Consider the following 25,186-nt stretch of genomic DNA (forward strand, 5'->3'; position numbering starts at 1 on the left):
CCGCTTTTTTATGATTATAGAGCCACAGGGGCATTTGATAAACTCACTTTAGGATTCTGTGTTTAACAGTCGACATCGCCATATGTTTAGCTTATAGGGCTCATTTCTGATGACAGAATCCCTTTAAAGTGGCGAATGGCTGAAAGCTCCAGACAGGTAGGTGTCCTGAAAGTGGAAGCATCAGATATACTTTCGATAGGCCATAACGCTCACTGTGGCCCTTGGGATTGGTTTAATCTGACAATGTGGTCCTCAGAGCAGAAAAGGTTGTGCATCTCTGCTGTAGGCTGGAATTTGCACATTGCCTGTGACATGAAGGCTGCTGCACATAGTGCATCCTTTCTCGCATGTTCCTTGTGCATCCAAAATTTGGAATGATCTATAGAACTATAGCTTGTGATCTAGATGTGATCTAGCCATGGGAAGGCGCCATAGGACATGTGATTTACAGACCTACTGGCTGCATACAGAAAGTTCTACAGTCAAGACCACAAAGAGAAACGGACTATTCTTCTGTGATCCGCACTTTCATTCCGCCAAAAAAAAAAAAATTCCTATTCTTGTCCGCGGACAAGAAAAGGCATTTTCTATGAGAGTGCCGGCGATGAGCGGTCCGCAAAATGCGGAACGCACATTGCCGGTGTCCGTGTTTTGCGGATCCGCAAAACACATATGGACGTGTGAATGGGCCCTAATAGAGGTCATGCTGAATTTTTCACAGTACTGTATTACACCAGGCATATAGAGAAGCAGAAGTGCCAGGGGCCAGGATGTATTCTGAGTCACCACATAATGTTGTATCCCATAGGAATGTGATGAGTCGTGCAACAAATGTGAGTCAGTCAAGTGTGGGATGATTAATACTTTAGATCCAGACCACCAAAGGCAACCTTGGCTATATTAGAGGTACAGAGCCATCTAGTAGGAAAATAGGCGACTGCGCACATAGGATATGCAGATAAATTATTACTATAAGATAACTTCTTGTCTAAAGGTGCCAAAGGGGTTGTTTAGACTGTACTCTATACAGTAGTGTTGAACTATAGCAATTAAAAAAAAAAAAGCAAATAAATCACAAAATCATTATAATGTTTGTTTGTATAAATGTAAATGCACTGGAGACACTACACATTCAAGTCCAAATTAAACCGATAATATTTATCCAGATTGTGTTAATCCTTTAGAGAAAGCAAAGAAAAAGGAATATTAGGTTGTTCAAAAAATAGCAGGGCCAGCATTATTCTTTAAAAACTAATACATTTATGGGGTCATTTTTATTTTTTTTTAACTGGCGGTTTAGGGCACTTTCACACTTGCGGAAGAGGATTCCGGCAGGCAGTTCCGTCACCGGCAATCCGGACGCAAACGGATGGCATTTGTCAGACGGATCCAGATCCGTCTGACAAATGCATTGAAATACTAGATCCGTCTCTCCGGTGTCATCCGGAAAAACGGATCCGGTATTTATTTTTTTCACAGATTTAAAGGTCTGCTCATGCGTCAATTTTAATTCATTTCAAGGGAAATTAATCTCGGATCCAGCATTCTGGCAACTGTTCAGGCATTTTGGCCGGAGAGAAAAATACAGCATGCTGCGGTATTTTCTCTGGCCAAAAAACGTAAGAGGGACTGAACTGATGCATCCAGATTCTCCATTCAGAATGCATTAGGATAAAACTGATCAGTGTTTTTCTGGTATTGAGCCCCTAGGACGGAACTCTATACCGGAAAAGAAAAACACTAGTGTGAAAGTACCCTTAGATGCCGTTCTTAATAACCCTGCTCTGGTGCTTGATGCGCCGACATACAACAGCCTCAATTCTACACCAGCTCCCTTACTGGCATAGATTTAGATAACTTGCTAAAACTGGGGTAGAAAATGATAAATGAGATGGGCTGCCCTCTTCCCCGCCCACCTTTTTTTCTATTTTTTTTTAGAACTGATGTACGTGGCATGGAAGGGTGAAGAAGTTGCAGATTTTGAGCCAAAATATATATGATCCCCTTAATGTATAAACAGATTTTTTTTTTTTGAGATTTCACTTTCCTTTGAATTACTGAACTAATATTCAGTGGCATAACCACTGTGTCTGAGAACTGCTTGATATCGGTGTTGCATGGAGTCCACCAACTTCTAAGCAGGTATTCCAGTTCAGGACGATTGGACTGCTTTCCACAGTTCTTCTGCATTTCTGGGTTTTGCCTCATACAGTCATGTGAAAAAATTAGGACACCCTTTGAAAGCATGTGGTTTTTTGTAACATTTTTAATAAATGGTTATTTCATCTCCGTTTCAACAATACAGAGAGATTAAAGTAATCCAACTAAACAAAGAAAACTGAAGAAAAGTCTTTTCAAGATCTTCTGTAAATGTCATTCTACAAAAATGCCTATTCTAACTGAGGAAAAAGATAGGACACCCTCACATGTATTCCCTCTTAAATTGGCTCAGATCTCACACAGGTATATCACACCAGGTGCACATAATTAGTAGATCGTTACTCTGCATGTTGAATGAGGCTTGCCCTATTTAAACCTCAGACATTTAGTTTGGTGTGCTCCTGACTGTTGAAGTGAGAGTGAGCACCATGGTGAGAGCAAAAGAGCTGTCAGAGGACTTCAGAAAAAAGATTGTAGCAGCCTATGAGTCTGGGAAGGGATTTAAAAAGATCTCAAAAGATTTTGAAATCAGCCATTCCACTGTCCGGAAGATAGTCTACAAGTGGAGGGCTTTCAAAACAACTGCCAACATGCCCAGGACTGGTCGCCCCAGCAAGTTCACCCCAAGAGCAGACCGCAAGATGCTAAAAGAGGTATCCAAAAACCCTAAAGTGTCATCTCGAGAACTACAGCAGGCTCTGGCTACTGTTGATGTAGAAGTACATGCCTCTACAATCAGAAAGAGACTGTACAAGTTTAACTTGCATGGGAGGTGTGCAAGGAGGAAACCTTTGCTTTCCAAGAGAAACATCGAGGCCAGACTGACATTTGCCAGCGATAAAGTTGACAAAGACCAGGACTTCTGGAATAATGTTCTTTGGACAGATGAGTCCAAAATTGAATTATTTGGACACAACAGCAGAGGACATGTTTGGCGTAAACCAAACACAGCATTCCAAGAAAAGAACCTCATACCAACTGTGAAGCATGGAGGTGGAAGTGTCATGGTTTGGGGCTGCTTTGCTGCAGCAGGACCTGGTCAGCTCACCATCATAGAATCCACGATGAATTCTACTGTGTATCAGAAGGTGCTTGAAGAACATGTGAGACCATCAGTTAGAAAATTAAAGCTGAAGCGGAACTGGACCATGCAACATGACAATGACCCAAAACATACTAGTAAATCAACCAAAGATTGGCTGAAAAAGAAGAAATGGAGAGTCCTGAAAGTCAAAGTCCAGATTTGAATCCCATTGAGATGCTGTGGGGTGACTTGAAAAGGGCTGTACGTGCAAGAAACCCCTCAAACATCTCACAGCTGAAAAAGTTCTGCATTGAGGAGTGGGGTAAAATTTCCTCAGACCGATGTCGAAGACTGGTAGATGGCTACAAGAACCGTCTCACTGCAGTTATTTCAGCCAAAGGAGGTAACACTCGCTATTAGGGGCAAGGGTGTCCTATCTTTTTCCTCAGTTAGAATAGGCATTTTTGTAGAATGACATTTACAGAAGATCTTGAAAAGACTTTTCTTCAGTTTTCTTTGTTTAGTCGGATTACTTTAATCTCTCTGTATTGTTGAAACGGAGATGAAATAACCATTTATTAAAAATGTTACAAAAAACCACATGCTTTCAAAGGGTGTCCTAATTTTTTCACAAGACTGTAAGTCGCATTTTTTATGTCACCCCCAAAAGTTCTCTATGGGATTGAGGTCAGGGGATTGGGCTGACCTCATGGTTGTAGATGTTGGTTACTTACTGGTGTATTTTGGGTCATGTTGAAACACTCATTTAAAGGGCATTTCTTCTTCGACATAGGGCAACATGATCTCGTCAAGTATTTTGATACATTTAAACTAAACCATGGTCTCGCATATGCTATAAATATGCCCAACACATGGTATGAGAAACATCCCAATATCAAGATTTTCCAGTGTACTGTGCCTCGAATTCAGCGGTCGGAGGTTGGCCGATATACTGTCTGTGGCCACTAGACCCATAAAGAACAATTTTACTTTCATTAGTCGACAAAATGTTTCACAGTTTCTCTTTGGGCCAGTCAATGTGTTCCTTCGCAAATTTCAACTTATTCAGGACATGTCTCTTTTTCAACATCGGGACTTTGCACGGATTTCTTGCTGGTAACTTTGCGTCAGGTAATTGGCTTCTGATTGAAGCAATACTCCCCTGGTATCTTCACATCTTCTTTGATCTTTCTGGAGGTTATCATTGGCTGAGCTTTTGCCATTTTTGCTACTCTTTGATTAATTTGAATGGTAGTTCCCCACTTCCTTCTGCGTCTTTCAGGTTTTGGTTGCCCTTAAAGGCATTTGAGATCATTTTAGCTGATCAGCCTATCATTTGCTGCACTTCTTCAGCTTTTCCCTCTCCAATCAACATTTTAATCAAAGTATGTTATGCATCAGAACAACGTCTCTAGTATTTCAGAGGACGTGCACTATAACCAACATATGCAACAGTCGACATCCTCCTCTCTTAAGTAAGGGTCAAAACTGACACTTGTTAATCCACAGAAGAATGACTTCACCAATTTAACTCCTCACTGCTATTATTTTAGTAATATCACTTCTACCAAAAACAGTGATTTATCAGGTTAATGATGTTGGACTGCAATTTTTTGAACACACCTGCCAACTGCAGTAGTAGGATCTTTTCTACTGTAGGGTAATAGAAGGAAAAGGTTCCCGAGGTATTGGGGTCATCTTGTAGCGTAGTAGTTGGTGCAACTGCAGTCCAGTCTTGGGTACCCTTCACACCCCATCCTTGTTATAACAAGCACATTACTGCCCATGGGACGCTAGCTATCAACATATCCTGCAAAGGTCAATTCCAGTCCAATACGCCGATACTGTATCTAACATCGTGTATTTTCCTAATTTGCTGTGTGTATGGGGGCAGCCTGAAAGGCTTCGGAGGACGCTAGTTTTCAATCAATCTTTTGTCGCAATCCATTTTCAAAAACAGGCTATGAGAGGTTTGATATTTTGCCAAATTGGATCATGATGACATTGACAAAGAATTTATGGGAATTCTTTTAACCTTCCTTAAAGCTGTAAAGTAAAAGGTGCTGATTACATCGATTGACTAATGTTTCCAGCAATAGAATAGGTGCACGAACGGCGGCCTGTTGCATAACTGCACACGGTCACACAAGAGCACAGTGTGATACTTTTCAGAGCAGAGCACCATGGCGTTGCAGGAGGGTTCCTGTAAAATGGTGACATTAATACAACTTGAGAACAAGTCAACTTGTGGTCATTATAAAAAAAATATATATATAAATTGTTGAATTTTTTTGTAATGACCACAAGGTCCTTGCAACTTCTGTCCATAATATGCAAATGGAAATGCAGCTCAGCGCCACTGAATTGCTAATAGCTGAGCGGATATACCATGCATCACCTGCAGACAGGTGTGGTAGGGTTTTTAGAAGAACGCAGCCATGTTTTTTTTCTAGGTGAGACCCATCTTTGGTTGCATGGAGTTATGTCGGGCAGGAGGAAGAGATGTCAATAAACTTAACCTTGCATACCCCTCTGGTCATTCCCTTTTCCCGCTTTTGCAAATTTTGCTATAATTCAGAGCAGATTTGTAGGCTAGCCTGTGTTGCATCCCCTCCTCCTGGGCCCATTGCAGCTGCACCCCCTTCATATGGGTCCATTACAGCTGCAACCCCCTCTTCGTGGGCCCATTGCAGCTGCACCACCTTCATATGGGTCCATTACAGCTGCAACCCCCTTTCTCATGGGCCCATTGCAGCTGCACCCCCTTCATATGGGTCCATTATAGCTGCAACCCCCTCCTTGTGGGCCCATTGCAGCTGCACCCCCTTCATATGGGTCCATTACAGTTGCAACCCCCTTCATATGGGTCCATTGCAGCTGCGCCCCCCTTCTCAGGGCCAGTTGCAGCTGCACCCTCCTTTTCATGGGTCCATTGTAGCTGCACCCCCTTCTCATGGGCCCATTGCAGCTGCACCCCCTTCTCAGGGGCCCATTGCAGATGTAACCCTCCTTTCATGGGCCCATTGCAGCTGCATCCCCATTCTCATAGGTGTATTGCAGCTGCACCACCATTCTCATGGACCTGTTGCAGCTGCATATCCCTTCTCATGGACCCACTGCAACTGCATTCCCCTTCTCATGGGCCCTGTTGCAGCTGCACCCTCCATTTCATAGGAACATTGCAGTTGCACCCACCCTTCCCATGGGACCATTGCAGGTCTAGCCTGTACCCTGACCCTTGTCCTAATGTGATGCCTTAAAAACTATCAAATAAACTAGGGCTTACAGGTTCAGCAAATTATTATCTTAATGGGCTAATTACCGCCACGTAATTTGGAAGAAAATCAGTGAGTCCTGCTCCCTGCTACCGTGCTGCTATTAATCTGTGACTAGACATAATGACTTGGAGAGATTTACAATCCATTAATCTATGTGAAGTGATTTACAACCTGAAAGGAACCAAAAGTGACACGCGTGCAGTAAAGCACATAAAGACGCTCCCAGCCCTCTAATTTGTAATCTGTATAAACAAAATGTGTCTTTGTTAATGTGCACAATGCAAGGTTATGTGATGAAATTTAGGAAGTGCTCCTACTTGCTGACTCTCGGGTGGCAGACGTTCCTCCCTTGCTGTCTGCAGTCTGAAGATTCCTTAACAAACCACAAAAATAATATACAAGACTGATAATACAAGACTGAAAACACGTGGATATTACAGTTTATACAACACTGCCATCAACCTGTACCCAGAGATTCCAGGTATATATCAGAATACACCTTTTCTGCTGCGGAACATCTTTTTTAAAGGGGTTTCCCAGTTTCAATACTTATTCCCCATCAACAAGACAGGAGATAAGCATCTGATCACTGTGGAACTGACAATCATGAGAACATAGGTCCCAGAGAATGAAGCGCTGGTGACCACTGTTCCATTCATATTTTGGAACCGCTGAGTTCAGCACTCACGCTATCTCAGAAGACACATGGAACGTAAAAGGAGCGGAGGTTATACACACCAGTAATGGGCACTCTGGGACCTCCGTTCTTGTGACTGCTGGTGGCCACACTGATCAGACACTTACCTCCTGTCCTATTGACGGGGATAAGTGAGGTTAGCGGGAACCCTCTGGTAAGGGTTATGTCAATTTCTGTTTGAGTGGCATGAAGCTTCCTCTTGCTTCTCAATGTGGTGGGTCCCCTGGATGTGGCTCCTCAGCTATTGATACTACAGTGCATAGTGGCGCCAGGTATATCATGGCATTAACAGAATGAGGTTCTAGGCAGCTTACACTTGGGGGATTTTCCTATTAATATTCTGCGTGGCTCAACATTTTTAAACCTGGCTCAAGATGTGCAAATGGATGTGGAGTGCTGCTTCAGGGGTGGCTGTACAGGAGTCCGTTTTTTGATGGTATACGGCATGAACATGGTGTTCCAGAGGATCTACTGCCTGTGCAACATATGGTGTCCCACCCACTCACAGACGGTGAGAGGCTCCCACATATGGACTTCCGCACTGCTGCAATGTTTACCGGTTTTGATAATTGGGTGAGCCAGGGCAGGGACAAATACATAGCCATGAGGAAACCGAGAATAGGACAGATTACAACACGAGAACGCGCAGATCCATCAATGACAGCTTCACTTAGACTCTTTAAGGAGCTTCCTGTTTTATGCAGATTAAGCTCAATCACCATATACAAGTTCAACAATTATCTAATACACTTTGGGGCAGATTTATCATAGATCGGCGGCATATGCCGGCCTACGATACCCAGCAGCACTGGCAGATGCTGCACCTAATTAAGCACAGCATCCAGGACGCGCCTATACCGATATCTGCGCCAGCCCCTGGCATACATTTCAGTCTTCTTTTACGCCAGAAAACTGATGTAAAAGATGATAAATTGTGGCGCTGGCTCGCCTCATCCCCACCCTCACCACGCCACCTTTTTTTTTAGGAAAGTGGTGAGGCTGGCGTAGAAACACTGCTTGTGCAAAAAATGTCGCGCAATTGTGTTGAAAATGTTGCAAAACATGCATTTTGCGACTTTTCACGCCAGTTTTTTGGCGTAAATTAATGATAAATCTGCCCCTTTGTGTTTCAATTTACCATCATTTTCAAGATATTAGTTTGCTGTCAGTAAATGAGAGCACGCGTATTTACATTCAGAGGCTGCAAATCTGTACATATAGGGGCCGTTCACACAGCAGATTTTGACGCCATTGCCCAACACTGAAAGGAGCTAACCCGTGAGAGAATACCTGCGCGGTTTCAAGAAGGACATGTTCCTTCTTGGCGCTGTCATGGCTTTAAAACGCCCGTGTGTGATCTGCAGCGCGGCCTCTCACTAAAAACTATGGAAGGCAGACACCATGCAGCCGCCTGCAAATTCCGCCGTGTGAACTGCACCATACTGTATAGATGTGGATACAATCCTCTGAGCTAAGCAGACTGAGACACTGTAGCAAACTATCAGAGCACTGTTGCTGATGTATTTATTGATATATTAAAGGGGTTGTCCGACCACAAAGCCAAAATCAATTAAAGTGTAACTGCCGGTTTCATTTTTTTATACTGTAATGGTATAGTGTACCCTACAGTATATGTGCATTTGTGTTTTAAAATTTAATAATTTTCTGTTTTACATGATAAAAAACTCCACAAATGTGTGCCACTTTACCATTGTGCGTTGCCATGTGCAGTCCGTCTTCTCTTTCTTCAAAACAAGAGACGGATCAGCTCTGGGAGGAGGAGCTCAGCCCTGGATGGCGCGTTCACAGTGTTGAAGGACATGGCCCTCCTCCTCCCAGCCTTGAAGCCTACCCGTATCTTATTTTAAAGAGGTATGGCATATTAAAAAACATACCCTAAGTGAAAATTGCATTATACACATCGCGCTGCTGGAGGGAATCAGGGCTGCGCTTGTATTCCTTCACAGCAGTGCGATGTGTAAGTGAACATCGTGCTGCTGGAGGGGAGAGCTGTGTTGGAGCTTGCTAGGAGGAACTAGGTGAGTATTTGGCTGAGTCTCTAAGTATAGGGGCACTGGCTGCAAAAATATAGTCTGGGGCACTGGCTGCAAAATAGGATCTAGGGGGCACTGGCTGCAAAAATAGGATCTAGGGGCACCTGGCTGCAAAAATATAATCATGCTGTAGATAGGGTCAGTAAAGTAAAAGCATCAGTGGGAAAGCAGCACAGGTTACATAGCAGACTATTAAAACAAATGCTTACTGATTTCATGTAATGCAGGGCTTGTCTCTGGTTAGCTGTAGTGAGAGGATACACACTGCTCTTGGGTAGTGGAGGAGGTTGTCTGCATTCTGATTGGTCCTGCTCGTGTGCTAGTGCATGTGAGGAGAGCAAGGGCTTATGGGAAGTGAGGGAAATACAGGACGGGCCTCAAGAAAGAGCAAACATCACCACAGGAAGTGCAGCAGATGCCATTTTAGGAGGAAGCTGAAATACAGGCACAGAGAAATATGGCTGCTAAGGGCTGAACACAGACATCAGGAAGGTAAAATTTGCTGAAAATGCAGCTTCATGAATATCTTCCCTTTAGCATCACATATGTTAGGAATTTCATTTTTAGTAGTGAAATGGCAGGTTACATTTTAAAGAAACCCTATAATATAAACAGTACCAAGGATCTAGGAGTCGCTGATCTTTCTCTGACTAAACTATACCACTGTGTATGTTTAGCTGAGCTGACCAAACATTTCAACGTGAAGTCATGGTAAATCTATGACCAAGTGTTTTTATCATTTTTTTGGAAGGGGGTGTGAAAAGGCTGTGTATTAAAATTGACATTTTCATTATAAAACAAAATTTCATAAAGTTGGAAAAAAGGGGAATCAAAGAATGAATGAAGGCAATTTTAAAAAGTCCACAAAACAGATAAATCAATCCAAAAAGCACAACTCCAAAATAAGGTCACCTTTCTAGTAGCAGGTAAGTTATACATAATTTTTTTTTTAGAAACTGTCAGTAAAACATTCAGCATTCCAAACAACTGGGACTCCACCTAGACAGACTCCCAAAAACCAGACCTGACACATTATGATTTATTAGGCGAGGCAGTTTGTGAATTTAATTAACCCCGCTTTATATAACCATAGCAAAACATTCTTCATTTTACACTTCTGCATTAAAGACGAGGAGAATGAAATTGAGCAGACACAAAAGACTGAGGTCTAGGCCTACGCATAACCATAAGACAAACACAAACCGGACAGAACATGTAAGTGAGATAGAAACTGGGAGCCATGGGGGTGACCTACCTCAGGAGTTTTTCCAGTTTGATCAGAATAGTTCGATGCAGTTTTTGCAGCGTCCAGAAGGGCGCTGATCCCAGTCTGTGGAATAGATGGGACCTTAAGGGAAGTATCAACAACTTTTTCATAGGAGTCTCCAAGTAGGCCAGTAGATGAAACATTCATATCTTTTACTTGGGTGCTGCTTTCCAGCTTCTTACATTCTAGTGTGGATGGTGGGCTATGCTTTACTTGCTCCGGTAAACCATGTCCATGAGTTTCTCCAGAAACCGTGGCCAGGAGAAGAGACTTCTTTACTAGTATCTGGATAAAGACAAATCACTAAGATCTGGCAACATCTGGTTTCAGCAACTTCCTTTTAGCAGCAGTTGGCTGTGTTTGGGAGGGACTTGTGTATGTGCCATCAAACCTTGGTTCCTCAGGTTCAAACGTTCTACTGGAGCCCTGGATTTCTAGGTGGCTTCTAGTCCTAGGTGTAGGAAAGTCACTTTCATTGTTTGCTTGTTTACTTACATCTTGGGATTTGCAATCATGGTTCCTGATCACGCTGGCACTAGCTATGGAAGAGTCACTCCCAGACACAACATCCGGCATGGGGACCGCTGCTTCTTGCCTATCTGATACGGGTTCACTATTCAAATCACTAAGTTCAGCATAAAACTTCTCCTGGTCAATGGAGCTATTTGTGTCTGTTTCATAATTGCCAACTTTGTATGTGCTTTTACTACTGTTCTCTTCAATCTGAACCACATTTAATTCTTGCCCACAAAAATGTGCCCGGATTTGATACAGATAGGTCATGACAGTCAGCTTGTCTGGGATTGCTAATAAAACCATGTCAGATGGCTCCAGGAGTCGAGAAATTCCTATACTGGCAAATCCATCATACGCCTGGAAGAAAATAAATAAAAGAAATTAAAAAATTGTAAAGACTATGTGGTCACAGTATTATAAGGAAACTTTCTTCTCTAAAGATATATCAGTTCAGGTTTGGACGAGTACAGCTCTGTTCTGACTGCAAATGACTTCAATATCAATGAATTCTCACCTTGTGTAACCATTCAGTTCTGGTTAGACCCAACTCACATAGATGCATTAAAAATCGTCCATATTTTAAATACGCAGCAAGCTCCATACGTCTATGTAGGACACAGACCTGGTGATCGCTAGTAACAATTGTCTCCAATGGTCTCCAGGTCCATGCTCCGGTGAAACATGGATCAGAATAGTGTATGCCCCGAGTTTCTTCACATGCATGGGCACAAAAACAGAGGTGTGAATAGCACCACTCAGCTTTGAGGGTCCATGGGCAGTGGTCCACTGTACACACAGACATCAAACAGACGTACATGACTTTCACAAGAATGAGGCCTTACATTTAGTTTTAAGTAAATTAGAAAATTAGGAAATTAGGAAAGCGGGTATCTGCACACGATGGGGATTACGTGTGGTTTTTCCATGTGGATCAAGTGCAAAAAAAAACCAAAAAAAAAAACCAAAACTGTTAAATTTTCATATAACAGGCAAAATAAGTCAATTTAGCCAACTTTTATCCCACGTATATGGGCAGCTTAAGGGATTATTAAGTTTTAGGATAACACTGGGAACCCTCTGGATCAATGAAGAACAGGTAAGTACTTCCTGCATCGCTACTCCGGTTCTCCCGGCCAGGCTTTATTTATCTGGCTGCAGCGGGTGATGTCACATCAACAACATGTGACCTGCTGCAGCCACTCACTGGCCTCTTCAGGTGCGCCAGTCATTGCTTCAGAAGTCATAGGTTGTCAACCTGACATCACTGCTGCACCTGGATAACAGTGCCCAACCAGGAGAACCGAAGCAGCAGCGCGGGGATCTAGCAGGTAAGTACACACCGTTCTTCACTGCAGCTTGATCTGGAGGTTTGTCCGGTTTTATTCTAAAGCCAGAGAAGCTCTTTAAGGGGAGCTTAGTGGGGTTATGAAGCTGTGAGACAGTGTACCTCGGGGTATTAGATTTTATTTTTTTCACACTGAATATCAGAAAAATGTTGAAAAACCCCATGGAGAGATTTATTAAAGACTTGCGTTTTACACCAAATTTTCTGTGCTGCTGGAGGATGTACAGGCCTCGTCATAAATCAGGTGCATCCTCTGGCAGTCTGTGTGCTAGAAAGCTGGCGCAAATGAAGAAAACTTTTGGGCAACTGAAGATAAATGTGTCAGGGCCACTGGCCCCGTCCTCTTCCCCCTTTTCAGGAAAGTGGCAAGGGAGGGTGGTGTAAAACACCATGTTGCAGTAAATTTGGCGCAAGTGGCATTTTATTTTTAAGCCAGAAAAAAATTGCACAGGGATATAATAAATCTTCCCCTATGTATGATGCTAGTGTATAGTACACCTGCCCCCCAAACCTGAATTCAATGATTGCTACTTTCACATGTGGTTTTATTCTGATCTGACATAAAGGATCTCAAGTACGGTATGTCATCTCAACCAGTTATCTGTGAAACACTGGTCTAATATTTTCCAAACCACATCCCTCTGGTGATTGACAACCTGAGGCAGATCAGAGTTTATCAACCTGGATCAAGCACTAATCTGCACCTCCTGAGGACTCAATTTATCTACCGCAAGTATTGCAGAAGATCACCACTCATCTGAGGGTCTCATCATTTGTGTCTTACGAGGACAAATAATTACTTTCAGTTAAAAAATGATAGCAATGGAGGTGGACACTAAGCGTGCTGCCACACGTCACGGCTGTGCTGCCACATGTCACGGCTGTGCTGCCACACGTCACGGCTGTGCTGCCACACGTCACGGCTATGCTGCATTTTGGATGATGCAAAAAATATAAATAAATAAAATAAAAAAATAAAAAACATGCGGTACCTGCCCTTATGCTTCGTTTTCTTCCAGCAAAGAAAAGCAAAAGCAAAACTGAATGACATTAATTACAAAATAGAGTTACATTAATGGATAGGTCATCAATATCACATTGGTGGTGGTCAGAGACCCGGCACCCCCACTGATCAGCTGTTTCAGGAAGCTGAGGCGCTCAACAAAGCTCTGGTGAGCGCAGTGGCCTCCCAGGCGCTTACCAAGCACAGCACCATACAGCAGCTGTGCTTGGTATTGCAGCTCAAACCCACTGACTTGAATGGGGTTGAGCTGCAACTAGGCCGTGTGACCAATGTGCAGTGATGTCACAAGACCTAGGAAGAGGCCCTGCCGCTAAGAGTGCAAGGCTTCTTCAGTTGACCCTGACATTGATGAGGTCATCAATATGAATTCAAGGATAATCTCTTTAAGTCTGCTGTGTATTTTCCCTTGCTGGAAGAAAACGCGCCATAACCGCTTGCTCCTGAGAGTCTGGGTTATACGCATGCCCAAGTCATGCAGAAAATCAAGACACTTATTGGGGGGGGGGGAGACAAGTGTTCATTTCCAAAATTTGCCCTGTGTAAAGGTGCAATAGCCCTTTTGTCTGGAGATCGCATCTTTCATGTGGCCCGAAATTCCTTGGTCGTTGGCAGTGCCTGTGTAGGCAAACAAGGAGACAATATGGGGATGATTGATCGTAGTTACGCTGGTTCAGCCCGATCTGCATGCAGCTAACGAGAGGGACGATAACAGAGAATGAATGTTCCTATGAACATTCGTCCCCCGTTCATTGCCCGCTCTCTTGGCCCATGTAAAAGGTCCTATAAAGACAGACACAATGCCATTTGAGGTTATTGGGCTCAGTTTGGTCCGGATGGTTGGTCACACTTGGGTACTGTCTATTTTTGGTCACTAGCATGGTGTTCATGATATGTACAAATGTAAAGGTGAAGGACAGCCTCAGCAAGCCTAGTACTTCCTAACAGCCACAGTTCTCAGCTGAAAGAGCTCCATCAGATGATGCTTGCAAGATAAGACAACATAACACTAATCTGTCTGTGCCGTTATCACTGGTGATCAGCATTCCCCTCTTGCTTGCTGTGTAATTGCAGTCATTTGTTCTACTGAAGAAAACACCCAAGATAACCAAAGCACCCCATATACAATCAAAACTATCTGATACAAGCTTTCCACTATGTTGGAGGGTGGTGAGAAGTGATGGATATAAATGTCTGCACTGAACTGCAAACCTGGTATCATGGTATCTATATATAGTATATATATATTTATGTCCGAAATGTGGAACATTCTACCTACACATTCCTGCTGTATATCTGCTGACCATAAAAGTACCACCACGGAGCAGTCCAACAATAAGTGAAATATTATAAAATAGGTTATTAAATAAAATATGAAAAAGTACAAAATAATATTAATTACTGGAACGGCTGGCACCCCGTCCTCTGTGTCTAAACAAACCTACTTTTGTTGCCTTGTATGCCCCTGTATGTACAGTACAGACCAAAAGTTTGGACACACCTTCTCATTCAAAGAGTTTTCTTTATTTTTATGACTATGAAAATTGCAGATTCACACTGAAGGCATCAAAACTATGAATTAAACATTGTGGAATTAATTCATAACAAACAGGTGTGAAACGACTGAAAATATGTAATATTCTAGGTTCTTCAAAGTAGCCACCTTTTGCTTTGATTACTGCTTTGCACACTCTTGGCATTCTCTTGATGAGCTTCAAGAGGTAGTCCCCTGAAATTGGTTTTCACTTCACAGGTGTGCCCTGTCAGGTTTAATAAGTGGGATTTCTTGCCTTATAAATGGGGTTGGGACCATCAGTTGCGTTGAGGAGAAGTCAGGTGGATACACAGCTGATAGTCCTACTGAACAGACTGTTAGAATTTGTATTATGGCAAGAAAAAAGCAGCTAAGTAAAGAAAAACGAGTGGCCATCATTACTTTAACCACTTCCCATCTGGGCCATTTGCCCCTTCCTGACCAGGCCAAATTTTGCAAAAACTGACATATCTCACTTTATGTGGTAATAACTTTGGAACGCCTTTATTTATCCAAGTCATTCAGAGATTGTTTTCTCGTGACACATTGTACTTCATGATAGTCATAAATTTGACTCAAATATTTCACCTTTATTTATGAAAAAATCCCAAATTTACCCAAAAATTTGAAAAATTCGCAATTTTCTAAATTTCAATTTCTCTGCTTTTAAAACAGAAAGTGATACCTCATAAAATATTTATTATTTAACATTCCCCATATGTCTACTTTATGTTGGCATCATTTGGAAATGTCATTTTATTTTTTTAGGACGTTAGAAGGCTTAGAAGTTTAGAAGCAATTCTTCAAATTTATAAGAAAATTGCAAAACCCACTTTATAAGGACCAGTTCAGGTCTGAGGTCACTTTGTGGGGCCTACATAGTGGATACCCCCATAAATGACCCCATTGTAGAAACTACACCCTCAAGGTATTCAAAACCGATTTTACAAACTTTGTTAACCCTTTAGGCGTTCCACAAGAATTAAAGGAAAATGGAGATCAAATTTTTAAATTTCACTTTTTGGCAGATTTTCCATTTTAATCAATTTTTTTTCTTTAACACATCGATGGTTAAACAGCCAAACAAACTCAATATTTTATTACCCAGATTCTGCGGTTTACAGAAACACCCCACATGTGGTCATAAACTGCTGTATGGGCACACGGCAGGGCGCAGAAGAAAGGAACTCCACATGGTTTTTAGATGCCATGTCCCATTTGAAGCTCCCTGATGCACCCTTACAGTAGAAACTCCCCAAGAAGTGACCCCATTTTGGAAACTAGGGGATAAGGTGCCAGTTTTATTAGTACTATTTTTGGGTACATATTATTTTTTGATCATTCATTATAACACTTTATGGAGCAAGGTGACCAAAAAATTGGTTGTTTTAGCACAGTTTTCTATTTATTTATTTTTACAGCGTTCACCTGAGGGGTTCAGTCCAAGTGACATTTTTATAGAGCAGATTGTTACGGACGTGGCGATACCTAATATGTATACTTTTTCTCATTTATTAAAGTTTTACATAATAGCATTTTTGAAACAAAAAAATTATGTTTTAATGTGTCCATGTTCTGAGAGCTATAGTTTTTTTTATTTTTGAGAGATTTTCTTATGTAGGGGCTCATTTTTTGCGGGATGAGGTGACGGTTTTATTGGTACTATTTTGTGTGACATACACATTTTTTATCACTTGGTGTTGCACCTTTTGTGATGCAAGGTGACAAAAATTGCTTGTTTTGACACAGTTTTTTTTTTTTTTTTTTTTTTTTTACGGTGTTCACCCGAGGGGTTAGGTCATGTGATATTTTTTTTAGAGCTGGTTTTTACGGACGCGGCAATACCTAATATGTATAGTTTTTTTTATTTGTTTCACTTTAACACAATAATAGCATTTTTGAAACCAAAAAAATGATGTTTTAGTGTCTCCATGTTCTAAGAGCTATAGGTTTTTTATTTTTTAAGAGATTTTCTTATGTAGGGTCTCATTTTTTGCGGGACGAGGTGACGGTTTTATTGGTACTATTTTGTGGGACATACGCGTTTTTGATCACTTGGTGTTGCACCTTTTGTGATGCAAGGTGACAAAAATTGCTTGTTTTGACAGTTTTTTTTTTTTTTTTTACGGTGTTCATCCGAGGGGTTAGGTCATGTGATACTTTTATAGAGCTGGTTTTTACGGACGCGGCGATACCTAATATGTCTATTTTATTTTATTTTTTCTATTTTTAATTTTTTTTTTTATTCCTTACTTGGGAACTTTTTTTTTTTACATGTGAAACTTTATTTTATTTTTTCAACCCTTTATTTTTTTTATTTTTTTTTTACACTTTTCGTCCCCCATAAGGTCATACAAGACCTCTGGGGGACATTTACTTCACTTTTTCTTTTTTTTTTCACGTTGATTTCTCCTGTAACTGGGGCTGACATAGTAGCCCCAGTTACAGGACAAATGCACCCCTTAGAGAGGCTGTACAGCAGCATCCAGCGCTGTACAGCCTCACAGCAGGGCTGATCGAGGTCTCTGAGAGACCTCACACAGCTCCTGCACACTCCGGTCACATGACCGCCGGGCCGGAACAGGAAGCGCACAGCGCTTCCTTCTCTGCAGACACAGCGCTCGGTGAGCGCTGTATCTGCAGCGATCGTGAAGGCAGGGACACCTGGGAACTGTCCCTGCCTTGCGGTTGCCCTGCTGTCACTGACAGCGGGCAATCCGATCAGCAGCTGCACGATTAGCGTGCATCTGCTATTTCTGACAGGACGTTCTAAAACGTGCTGTCAGAAATAGACGTCCACCCATAGGACGTTTAATAGTCTATGGGCGGACGTGAAGCGGTTAAGAAATGAAGGTCAGTCAGTCAGCCCGAAAAATTGGGAAAACTTTGAAAGTAAGGGCTATTTGACCATGAAGGAGAGTGATGGGGTGCTGCGCCAGATGACCTGGCCTCCACAGTCACCGGACCTGAACCCAATCGAGATGGTTTGTGGTGAGCTGGATCCGAGAGTGAAGGCAAAAGGGCCAACAAGTGCTAAGCATCTCTGGGAACTCCTTCAAGACTGTGGAAGACCATTTCAGGGGACTACCTCTTGAAGCTCATCAAGAGAATGCCAAGAGTGTGCAAAGCAGTAATCAAAGCAAAAGGTGGCTACTTTGAAGAACCTAGAATATGACATATTTTCAGTAGTTTCACACTTGTTTGTTATGTATATAATTCCACATGTGTTAATCATAGTTTTGATGCCTTCATAGTCATGAAAATAAAGAAAACTCTTTGAATGAGAAGGTGTGTCCAAACTTTTGGTCTGTACTGTATATTATGTTGGATGACTGCAAAATTACATTTTATTCACTAACTTTTCATCGCATGTCGCCAAGTTACAGTTGCAAGCAACTCGCTTTGTGGTTTCTGATGACAAAGTGTCGTGTGACCCAATCAACAGTCAATTAGAATAACACCCACTGCCACTTATAAAATTTTTTTACATTTTATTAAATTCATCACTTTAAAATGACACAAACCACAAAATCCCATCTGCAACTGCAAACAACATGCAACGTGTTTTCTGTTAGTCGCCCAGTTGGTCGGCAATCATACTATTTTGTGCAGAGGGGATTGTTATAGTGATTTTCTTTAGTCCCATATGTTATTCTTGATTTATTTATTTCGATATATTCACTTGGAAAGTGTTGAGACGTGAATTGATATACTTACAATTTTTTCCTTCGTTCAGTAATTATTTATAGACTATAAATGTGTCAATACACTTATCACTATATTCTGAGACGGATCATCTGGATAATTCTCTCCCCTTGTGCACATACTACTATGCCCTTTAATATACCATACAATAGTGGGTGACGTTACTTTGTGAGGTTTATAGGTCTAAGATTTTTAATGATACAGGTGTCATTTTAATGTGATGAATTTAAAGGGGTTGTCCGGGTTCAGAGCTGAACCCGGACATATGCCCTTTTAACCCGGGCAGCCCCTCTGATATCAGCATCGGAGCTGTATTGCGCAGGGCAAGGGCTGTTTGTTTATATGGGAGGGAATTAAGGAGGGTCCCTTCCCTTCTCCCACAGAGAATATACAAGAATGAAGACAAAGTTCTATCTTGAAAAAGTGTAAAATATGTTGCAGATACATGCAAGGAATTCTCTTCCTTTGTAGAAATGAAGGAACTGACCCTAACAAATGAGTCAGTGAACCAGAATTGATCGTTTCCGTACAAGCTACCTTATGGAAGAGCTAACTCACTGAATACACGGTCAGGGACATTGCGCGGCCATACACGCACTGCCTGTAGGGAAACGCTCTGTAATCTGATTCGTGCAACCAAAAAGAACTAATAAAATAAAAAAACAGTAAAGCTCCTAAATTGTTATCTTAAAGTTGTAAATGCTAAGGCTGCTTTCACATTGGCACAAATGATTTCCGCTGTTTTTGCTCAGTTATAGGAGGAGAACAACAAAAATAATGGAAATGCCGAATCCGTTCCATAACCGACATTCTGGCACCAGACGAACCTCATTGACTATAACAGGGTCTTCCTGGATTTCCATTACAGAGACCGTCATTTTTACAAAACAGTCCTGCATACAGAACTTTTCTGTTTGGAAGAGAAGGTGTTGGATCCAACGAGTAAAATCATATCTTCTTATTGACAACTGTTCACAATAAAAACGTACATCATATTCTGGGCAGACGCGTTTCAACCGTAACAGCGCTCTTATTCATAGACTATGAGTAAGACCGCCGTTACGCTTGAAACGCGTCAGAGCCAGATTATGATGTACGTTTTTTTAATGTGAACAGTTGGCAATAAAGATATGATTTTACTCGCTGGATCCACCTCCTTCTCTTCCAAGCTTTCTCAGGGTGTGGACACACCTTAGGATCTGAGCTTCGAGTCTACAAGATATGGACATCCACCACAAGTGAGGACTTTTTTGTCCAATGTTTTTTGACAGAATCTGTGACGGAGGCCCTGAACACCCGCTTCCAACACAACTGTTCCTAAGGGCTAAGGGGCTCATAGTGATTTAGAAGCAGTAAGTTCGGGTCAGAGAAACTGCTGTCCATATGCGAGATTCGGCCAACACATGGGCGTGTTTCCCGGACTGAGTATGGTCGTGTGCATGAGCCTTAAAAAGGTTTTCCAAGTCTTTACAACTGATGACATATCCTCAGGATAGGTCGTCATCAGAATCTGATCGGTGGGGGTCAGACACCCGGGACCCCCGCTGATCAGCTGTTTGAGAAGGCTTCGGCTCTCCTGTGAGCACAGCGCCGTACATTGTATAGCGGGTGTGCTTAGTATTGTGCTCAGCCCCATTCACTTCAATTGAAGAGAATGGGACTGAGCTGTGCCCAGGCCACGTGACCGATGAACGTGTCGTCACTGGCCTAGGAAAAGCTGAGAGAAGGCCGCGGCGCTACTGCGAGAGCATGTGGAACCCTACCAATCAGATACTTGTAAAGTCTCGGAAAGCCCCTTTAAGGGTGTGGATCATAAAAGGAGAAAATGTATTTACAGATACAACTTCTCCACTTTTCTTAAAATCCACTCCTGGTTTTGGCTTCAAAAACATCATCAAAAACCCTGATTGCGAGGCACCACCTTAAGGCTACATGCACACGGCCGCGCCGTGTTTTGCAGTCTGCAAATTGCGGATCCGCAAAACACGGATGCCGGCAGCGTGCGTTCCACAATTTGCAGAACGGGACGGCCATTATAGAAATGCCTATTCTGGTCCGCAAAACAGACAAGAATAGGACATGTTCTATTTTTTTTTTTGCGGGGCCACGGAAGAGGAACAACTTCGTGGGTCCCATCTGAGCTGTAAAAAAAATGCCAAAACAACGGTCGTGTGCAATGAGGCCTAAGGCTGATTCACAAAACTGCTGGCATAATTTTAGCAAAATTATAGTTAAATCCTAGTAAAAAAATAAATAAAAAATATAGGATTTACCCTAACTGATTCATTCCAAAATGTCTTATAAATGTCATCACAGGACATGCATCAGAAAAACACCAGCACGTGACTAAATGGAGCCTACGTAAGCAGGAGCGATGGCTAGAGCTGTACAGGATATTACTTAGTAAATTGTCTGATTGACAGCCATCAATAGCCGACTGTCAAGAAAAGCACCACAGGCAGTTTCCCAAACATTGGGCAATTATACGGCACACTGACATATTGGACGGGATCAGGTGACACAGGTAAATGGCTTTCTTTAAATTGGCTGCTGCGTCTGGATGCAAAGAAAGAAAAGCTTTGTTTGATGCAACTTGGGAGCGGAAATAACGGCAAATCTTTTGGTAGCTGGCGGAGCACTAACAGAGCTGAGTAAATTGTACTGTTATATGCGGTTAGCTTTATTAGACTAAGAAAGTCATTCACAAAAAACCTCCGCCAACATACATACACTGCAGTGTGATCCGCTGTCCCATGGTATAATGTACTACTGTCATATCCATATTGTAAACAGTAGACCTGGATATCAGAAGACTGCTATGTAAGCGTCACAGATAGCACCGGACGGTGGACACTTCCAAGACACTCTTCCAGAATCCTTCTTTTCTTAACCCTGTAATTTCCAGATGGTTGCTTTGCCTTTAAGGGGTTTTCAGGGAAATACAATATTGATGAACTATTCCTCAGGACAGAGGTCATCAGTGGGGTCCGACACCTACCACCCCGGTCCATCAGCTGTGGCCTCTTCCTAGGGCCAGTGATGTCACATTCATTGGTCACATCGCCTTGGTGCAGCTCGGTCCTAAATCAAGTGGACAGGACTGGGCTGCAATACCAAGCACAGCCACTATACAATGTATGGCACTGTGCTTGGCCGTACTGTGAGGCGACCTCTTCACACAGCTGATCAGAATGGTGGTGCCGGGAGTTGAAATTAGCCTATCGATATCACATTCCCAGAAAGCCCCTTAAGGCTGCCTTCACATTAGATTTTTGTTTCATGTTTAAAGGGGTTGGTCCTATGAAAAAAATATTCTAGAGTTTTCAAAACAGCACCTGGATCTGAATACTTTTGTAATTGCATGTAATTAAACATTTTGCATGGCCAGTGAGCTATTCAATCAAATGTATCTGTATAGCGCCACCTGCTGTTTTTTGTCTTTCTGAAATGGCCGCACATGCTCAGTTTCATCCTTTGCCTCAGGAGCTGTGATAGGCAGAGCTGAGGCACGCCCCCTGAGCTGCAGCAGAAAGGACACACCCCTGAGCTGTCAGCTTGATATAAATCTAGTAGAGCAACGAATGGGGAGATCTCTGGATCCATGTGAGGTACAGGGCGGGTTCTGGCTTTGTTAGAAAGAGATTGTCATGTGCTATATGATGTCTGATCATACGTCATGGATAACCTCTTAACGTTGTATACGTGTGCCGAATACTGCCATACAGTGGCATAGATGTCACTATACACTTCCATTGTAAGGGAAAAAAACCCTTTTTTTTCCTCCAAGGTATATGTAAAAAAACAAAAACAAAGGTATGAATTGAATGTTATTTTTTGGGGAGGGTTTCTCCAGTATTCATTGTTGACTATACTTTGCAAAACAGAGGGTAACATATACTGACACATACCACCCGAACATAGGCCAAAAGGACACCCTATAGGAATATGTTTTTACCGTAGCATCTGATCAACAAGCATAGTGCAGAAGAGTAAAGAGCATGTCCTGGAGTAGAAGGAGAAAAATGTAAAAATCCTGCAGCTTCAAGCTCAGTCCGTGGCTTCAGAACGGCCACTGGCTAAAACTCGATTTCTTTACTTTATTTTAAATCTGGGTATATTAGGTATTTCTTATGTATTCAATTCCTAATAACTAGTGAAAAGTGTAGTCCTAAAGTGGAACGTACTTCTCCGAAGATGACAGTATAATTAGGGGCAGTGACTGTCTTTTTGTCTAGGACCACATTGCTAGTATAGTCCCCGGTGTATTACTGTGAGCCAAGGGCACAGGGGTTATCGGGGAAGAACTATGTCGAGGAGGAAAGAAATCTGCAGGAAGCAAGTTGCATACTCCATGTTGCTGTCATGCTCGGCTCTGCAGGGTGATGACAGGACATACAACTGCACAATAACAGAGGCTAATTACATTTTAGATTCCAAGGAATGGTATACCACTAGTGAAAGGATGTAAACCAAGACAGCAATGGCCAGATTGGGTTTCCTCTCGATTTACCTCAAATCCCCTGCACCAGAAAGGACTACGGCGGTCCTCGGCCTCCCTACAGAGCTGCGCCGTTACGAGCCCATGACATTTTTTTTTGTCACATAAAAGATTTTCCTTAGTGAGTAAAATGTGGGTAAAAGCATAAGACACTTGTCTGTTCACTGAGGTTCTAAGAGCTCATGCACACGACCGGATTTTCTTTCCGTGTCCGTTTCGTTTCCTTTGCACCCCTTATGTGGAACCATTTACTTCAATGGGTCTGAAAAAAAATTCTGTTTCCGTATGTCTGCAAGTCCATTCTGCAAAAAAATAGAACGTGTCCTATTCGTCTCCGTTATGCAGACAAGGAAAGGCATTGTTACAATGGGTCCGCAAAAAAAAACAAGGATACAAAATGGACGTCATCCTTTTTTCTTGCGGATCTGTGTTTTGCGGAACGCAAAATACATACCGTCCTGTGCATGAAACCTTATACAGAGGCCACTGCCAGAGATGGATGTATTCGGCTGGATATCTATCTATCTGTGCTATAATGTTAAGTCCGTGTTTGATCAGCGACTTCCATCAGTGATTGTAAGGTGCGGCTAAATATACAGAGAAATCTACATCATTGGGCTTCATTTATTAAGGCGGCCATGGTGGATTGCAACCTACACAACACAGCTTTGGTTTTTCCCTGGCCAGTGTCAAAAACGACAGCCGAGCTCTGATTGGTGGTGATGAGCAAACCAAAACAACCGATCAGAGGATAGCCCCACTAAATCTTAGGAAATGGAATTTATAACATTAAGGGTTCATTCAGACGTCCGTAGTGTTGTCCGCAAGAATAGAACATGCTCTATTTTTTTGCGGAGCCCGCGGACCGGTAGTTCGGGGCCGCGGACCAGAAATGCTGATGCGGACAGCACACTGTGTGCTGTCCACATCTTTTCCGGCCCCATTGAAAATGAATCGGTCTGCACCCGTTCCGCATAATTGCAGAACGGATGCGGACCCATACTACGGACATCTGAATGGACCCTAAAAGGGGTTGTCCCACAAATATTATTCTACAGTTTTCAAACCAGCACCTGGATCTGAATACTTTTGTAATTGCATGTAATTGAAAATGTATTATAGCCACTGAGTTATTCAATGAAATCTATCTGTACAGCGCCACCTGCTGTTAGCCCTTTTTCTAATTTCTCTGTCCCGCTCAATGAGGTTGACACACATGCTCAGTTCCATCCTTCGACTGCCACTAGCTGCAGCAGACAGGACATGCCCTCTGAGGAAGGACACGCCCCCTGAGCTGATAGCTTGAAATAAATCTAGCAGAACAATTGGAGCAATGAATGGGGAGATTTCTGGATCCATGTGAGGTACAGGGCTGGTTCTAGTGTTGTTAGAAATAGGTTGTCATGTACAATATGATGTCTGATTTTCATTTTTACATTAATCATGGGATAATCACTACTGACGTATAGTAATATCAGCTTATTATACCCCTTTTAGCAACAGTCCTGGCTGCTATTTCTGCAAGAAATGAAAGATTTGCCACCAATACAAATGAACAGGAACGCCAAACATAAAATACACTACACAACAAAGATTTTTAAGAGTCTTTCAATAGATTTTGTAGTCTATTGCTTTTGGCCGTGAAAGGTTTCGGAATATTATGCTGTACAAATTCACACATTAAGGGTTCATACATACGACTGTATGTATTTTGCGGTCCGCAAAATACAGATTCGCAAAAAATATGGATGCATTCCATATTTTGCGGAATAGAAGAGCTGGCCTCTAATAGAACAGTCCTTTCCTTGCCCGTAATGCAGACGATAAGAGCACATTTCTGGGTTTTTTCGGCCCTGTTGAAGGGGGTTGTCCAGCAGTCTTCTGTCGTGTAAACATCCGGATGGCTGAGGACAGTCTTTGGCTGTAGTGGAGCAACTGACCCCCCCCCCCCTTTCCCCTACCAAGTTTACACATCAGGGATTGGAAGGCCGCTGGAATGAAGAGGAGGGGTACAGGGGGGCATTCGTTTTTCAACAGGTACCCTACACGACGGGGGGTCTGTTAAAGTCCAAAAATCTGGACCACCC

The 25,186-nt window shown here is 42.4% G+C and overlaps 1 protein-coding gene across 1 annotated transcript in view; it reads right to left on the bottom strand.

Moving 5' to 3' along the window:
- Positions 1–25,186, bottom strand: part of EHBP1 (EH domain binding protein 1) — a 411,889-nt gene that overhangs the window by 164,784 nt on the left and 221,919 nt on the right. Inside the window, 1 exon segment of the mRNA XM_040430136.1 lies at positions 10,469–11,355. Coding sequence (XP_040286070.1) covers positions 10,469–11,355 — 887 coding nt within the window.

This window comes from Bufo bufo, chromosome 4 (genome assembly GCF_905171765.1).
Source record: "Bufo bufo chromosome 4, aBufBuf1.1, whole genome shotgun sequence".
Taxonomy (NCBI): Eukaryota; Metazoa; Chordata; class Amphibia; order Anura; family Bufonidae; genus Bufo; species Bufo bufo.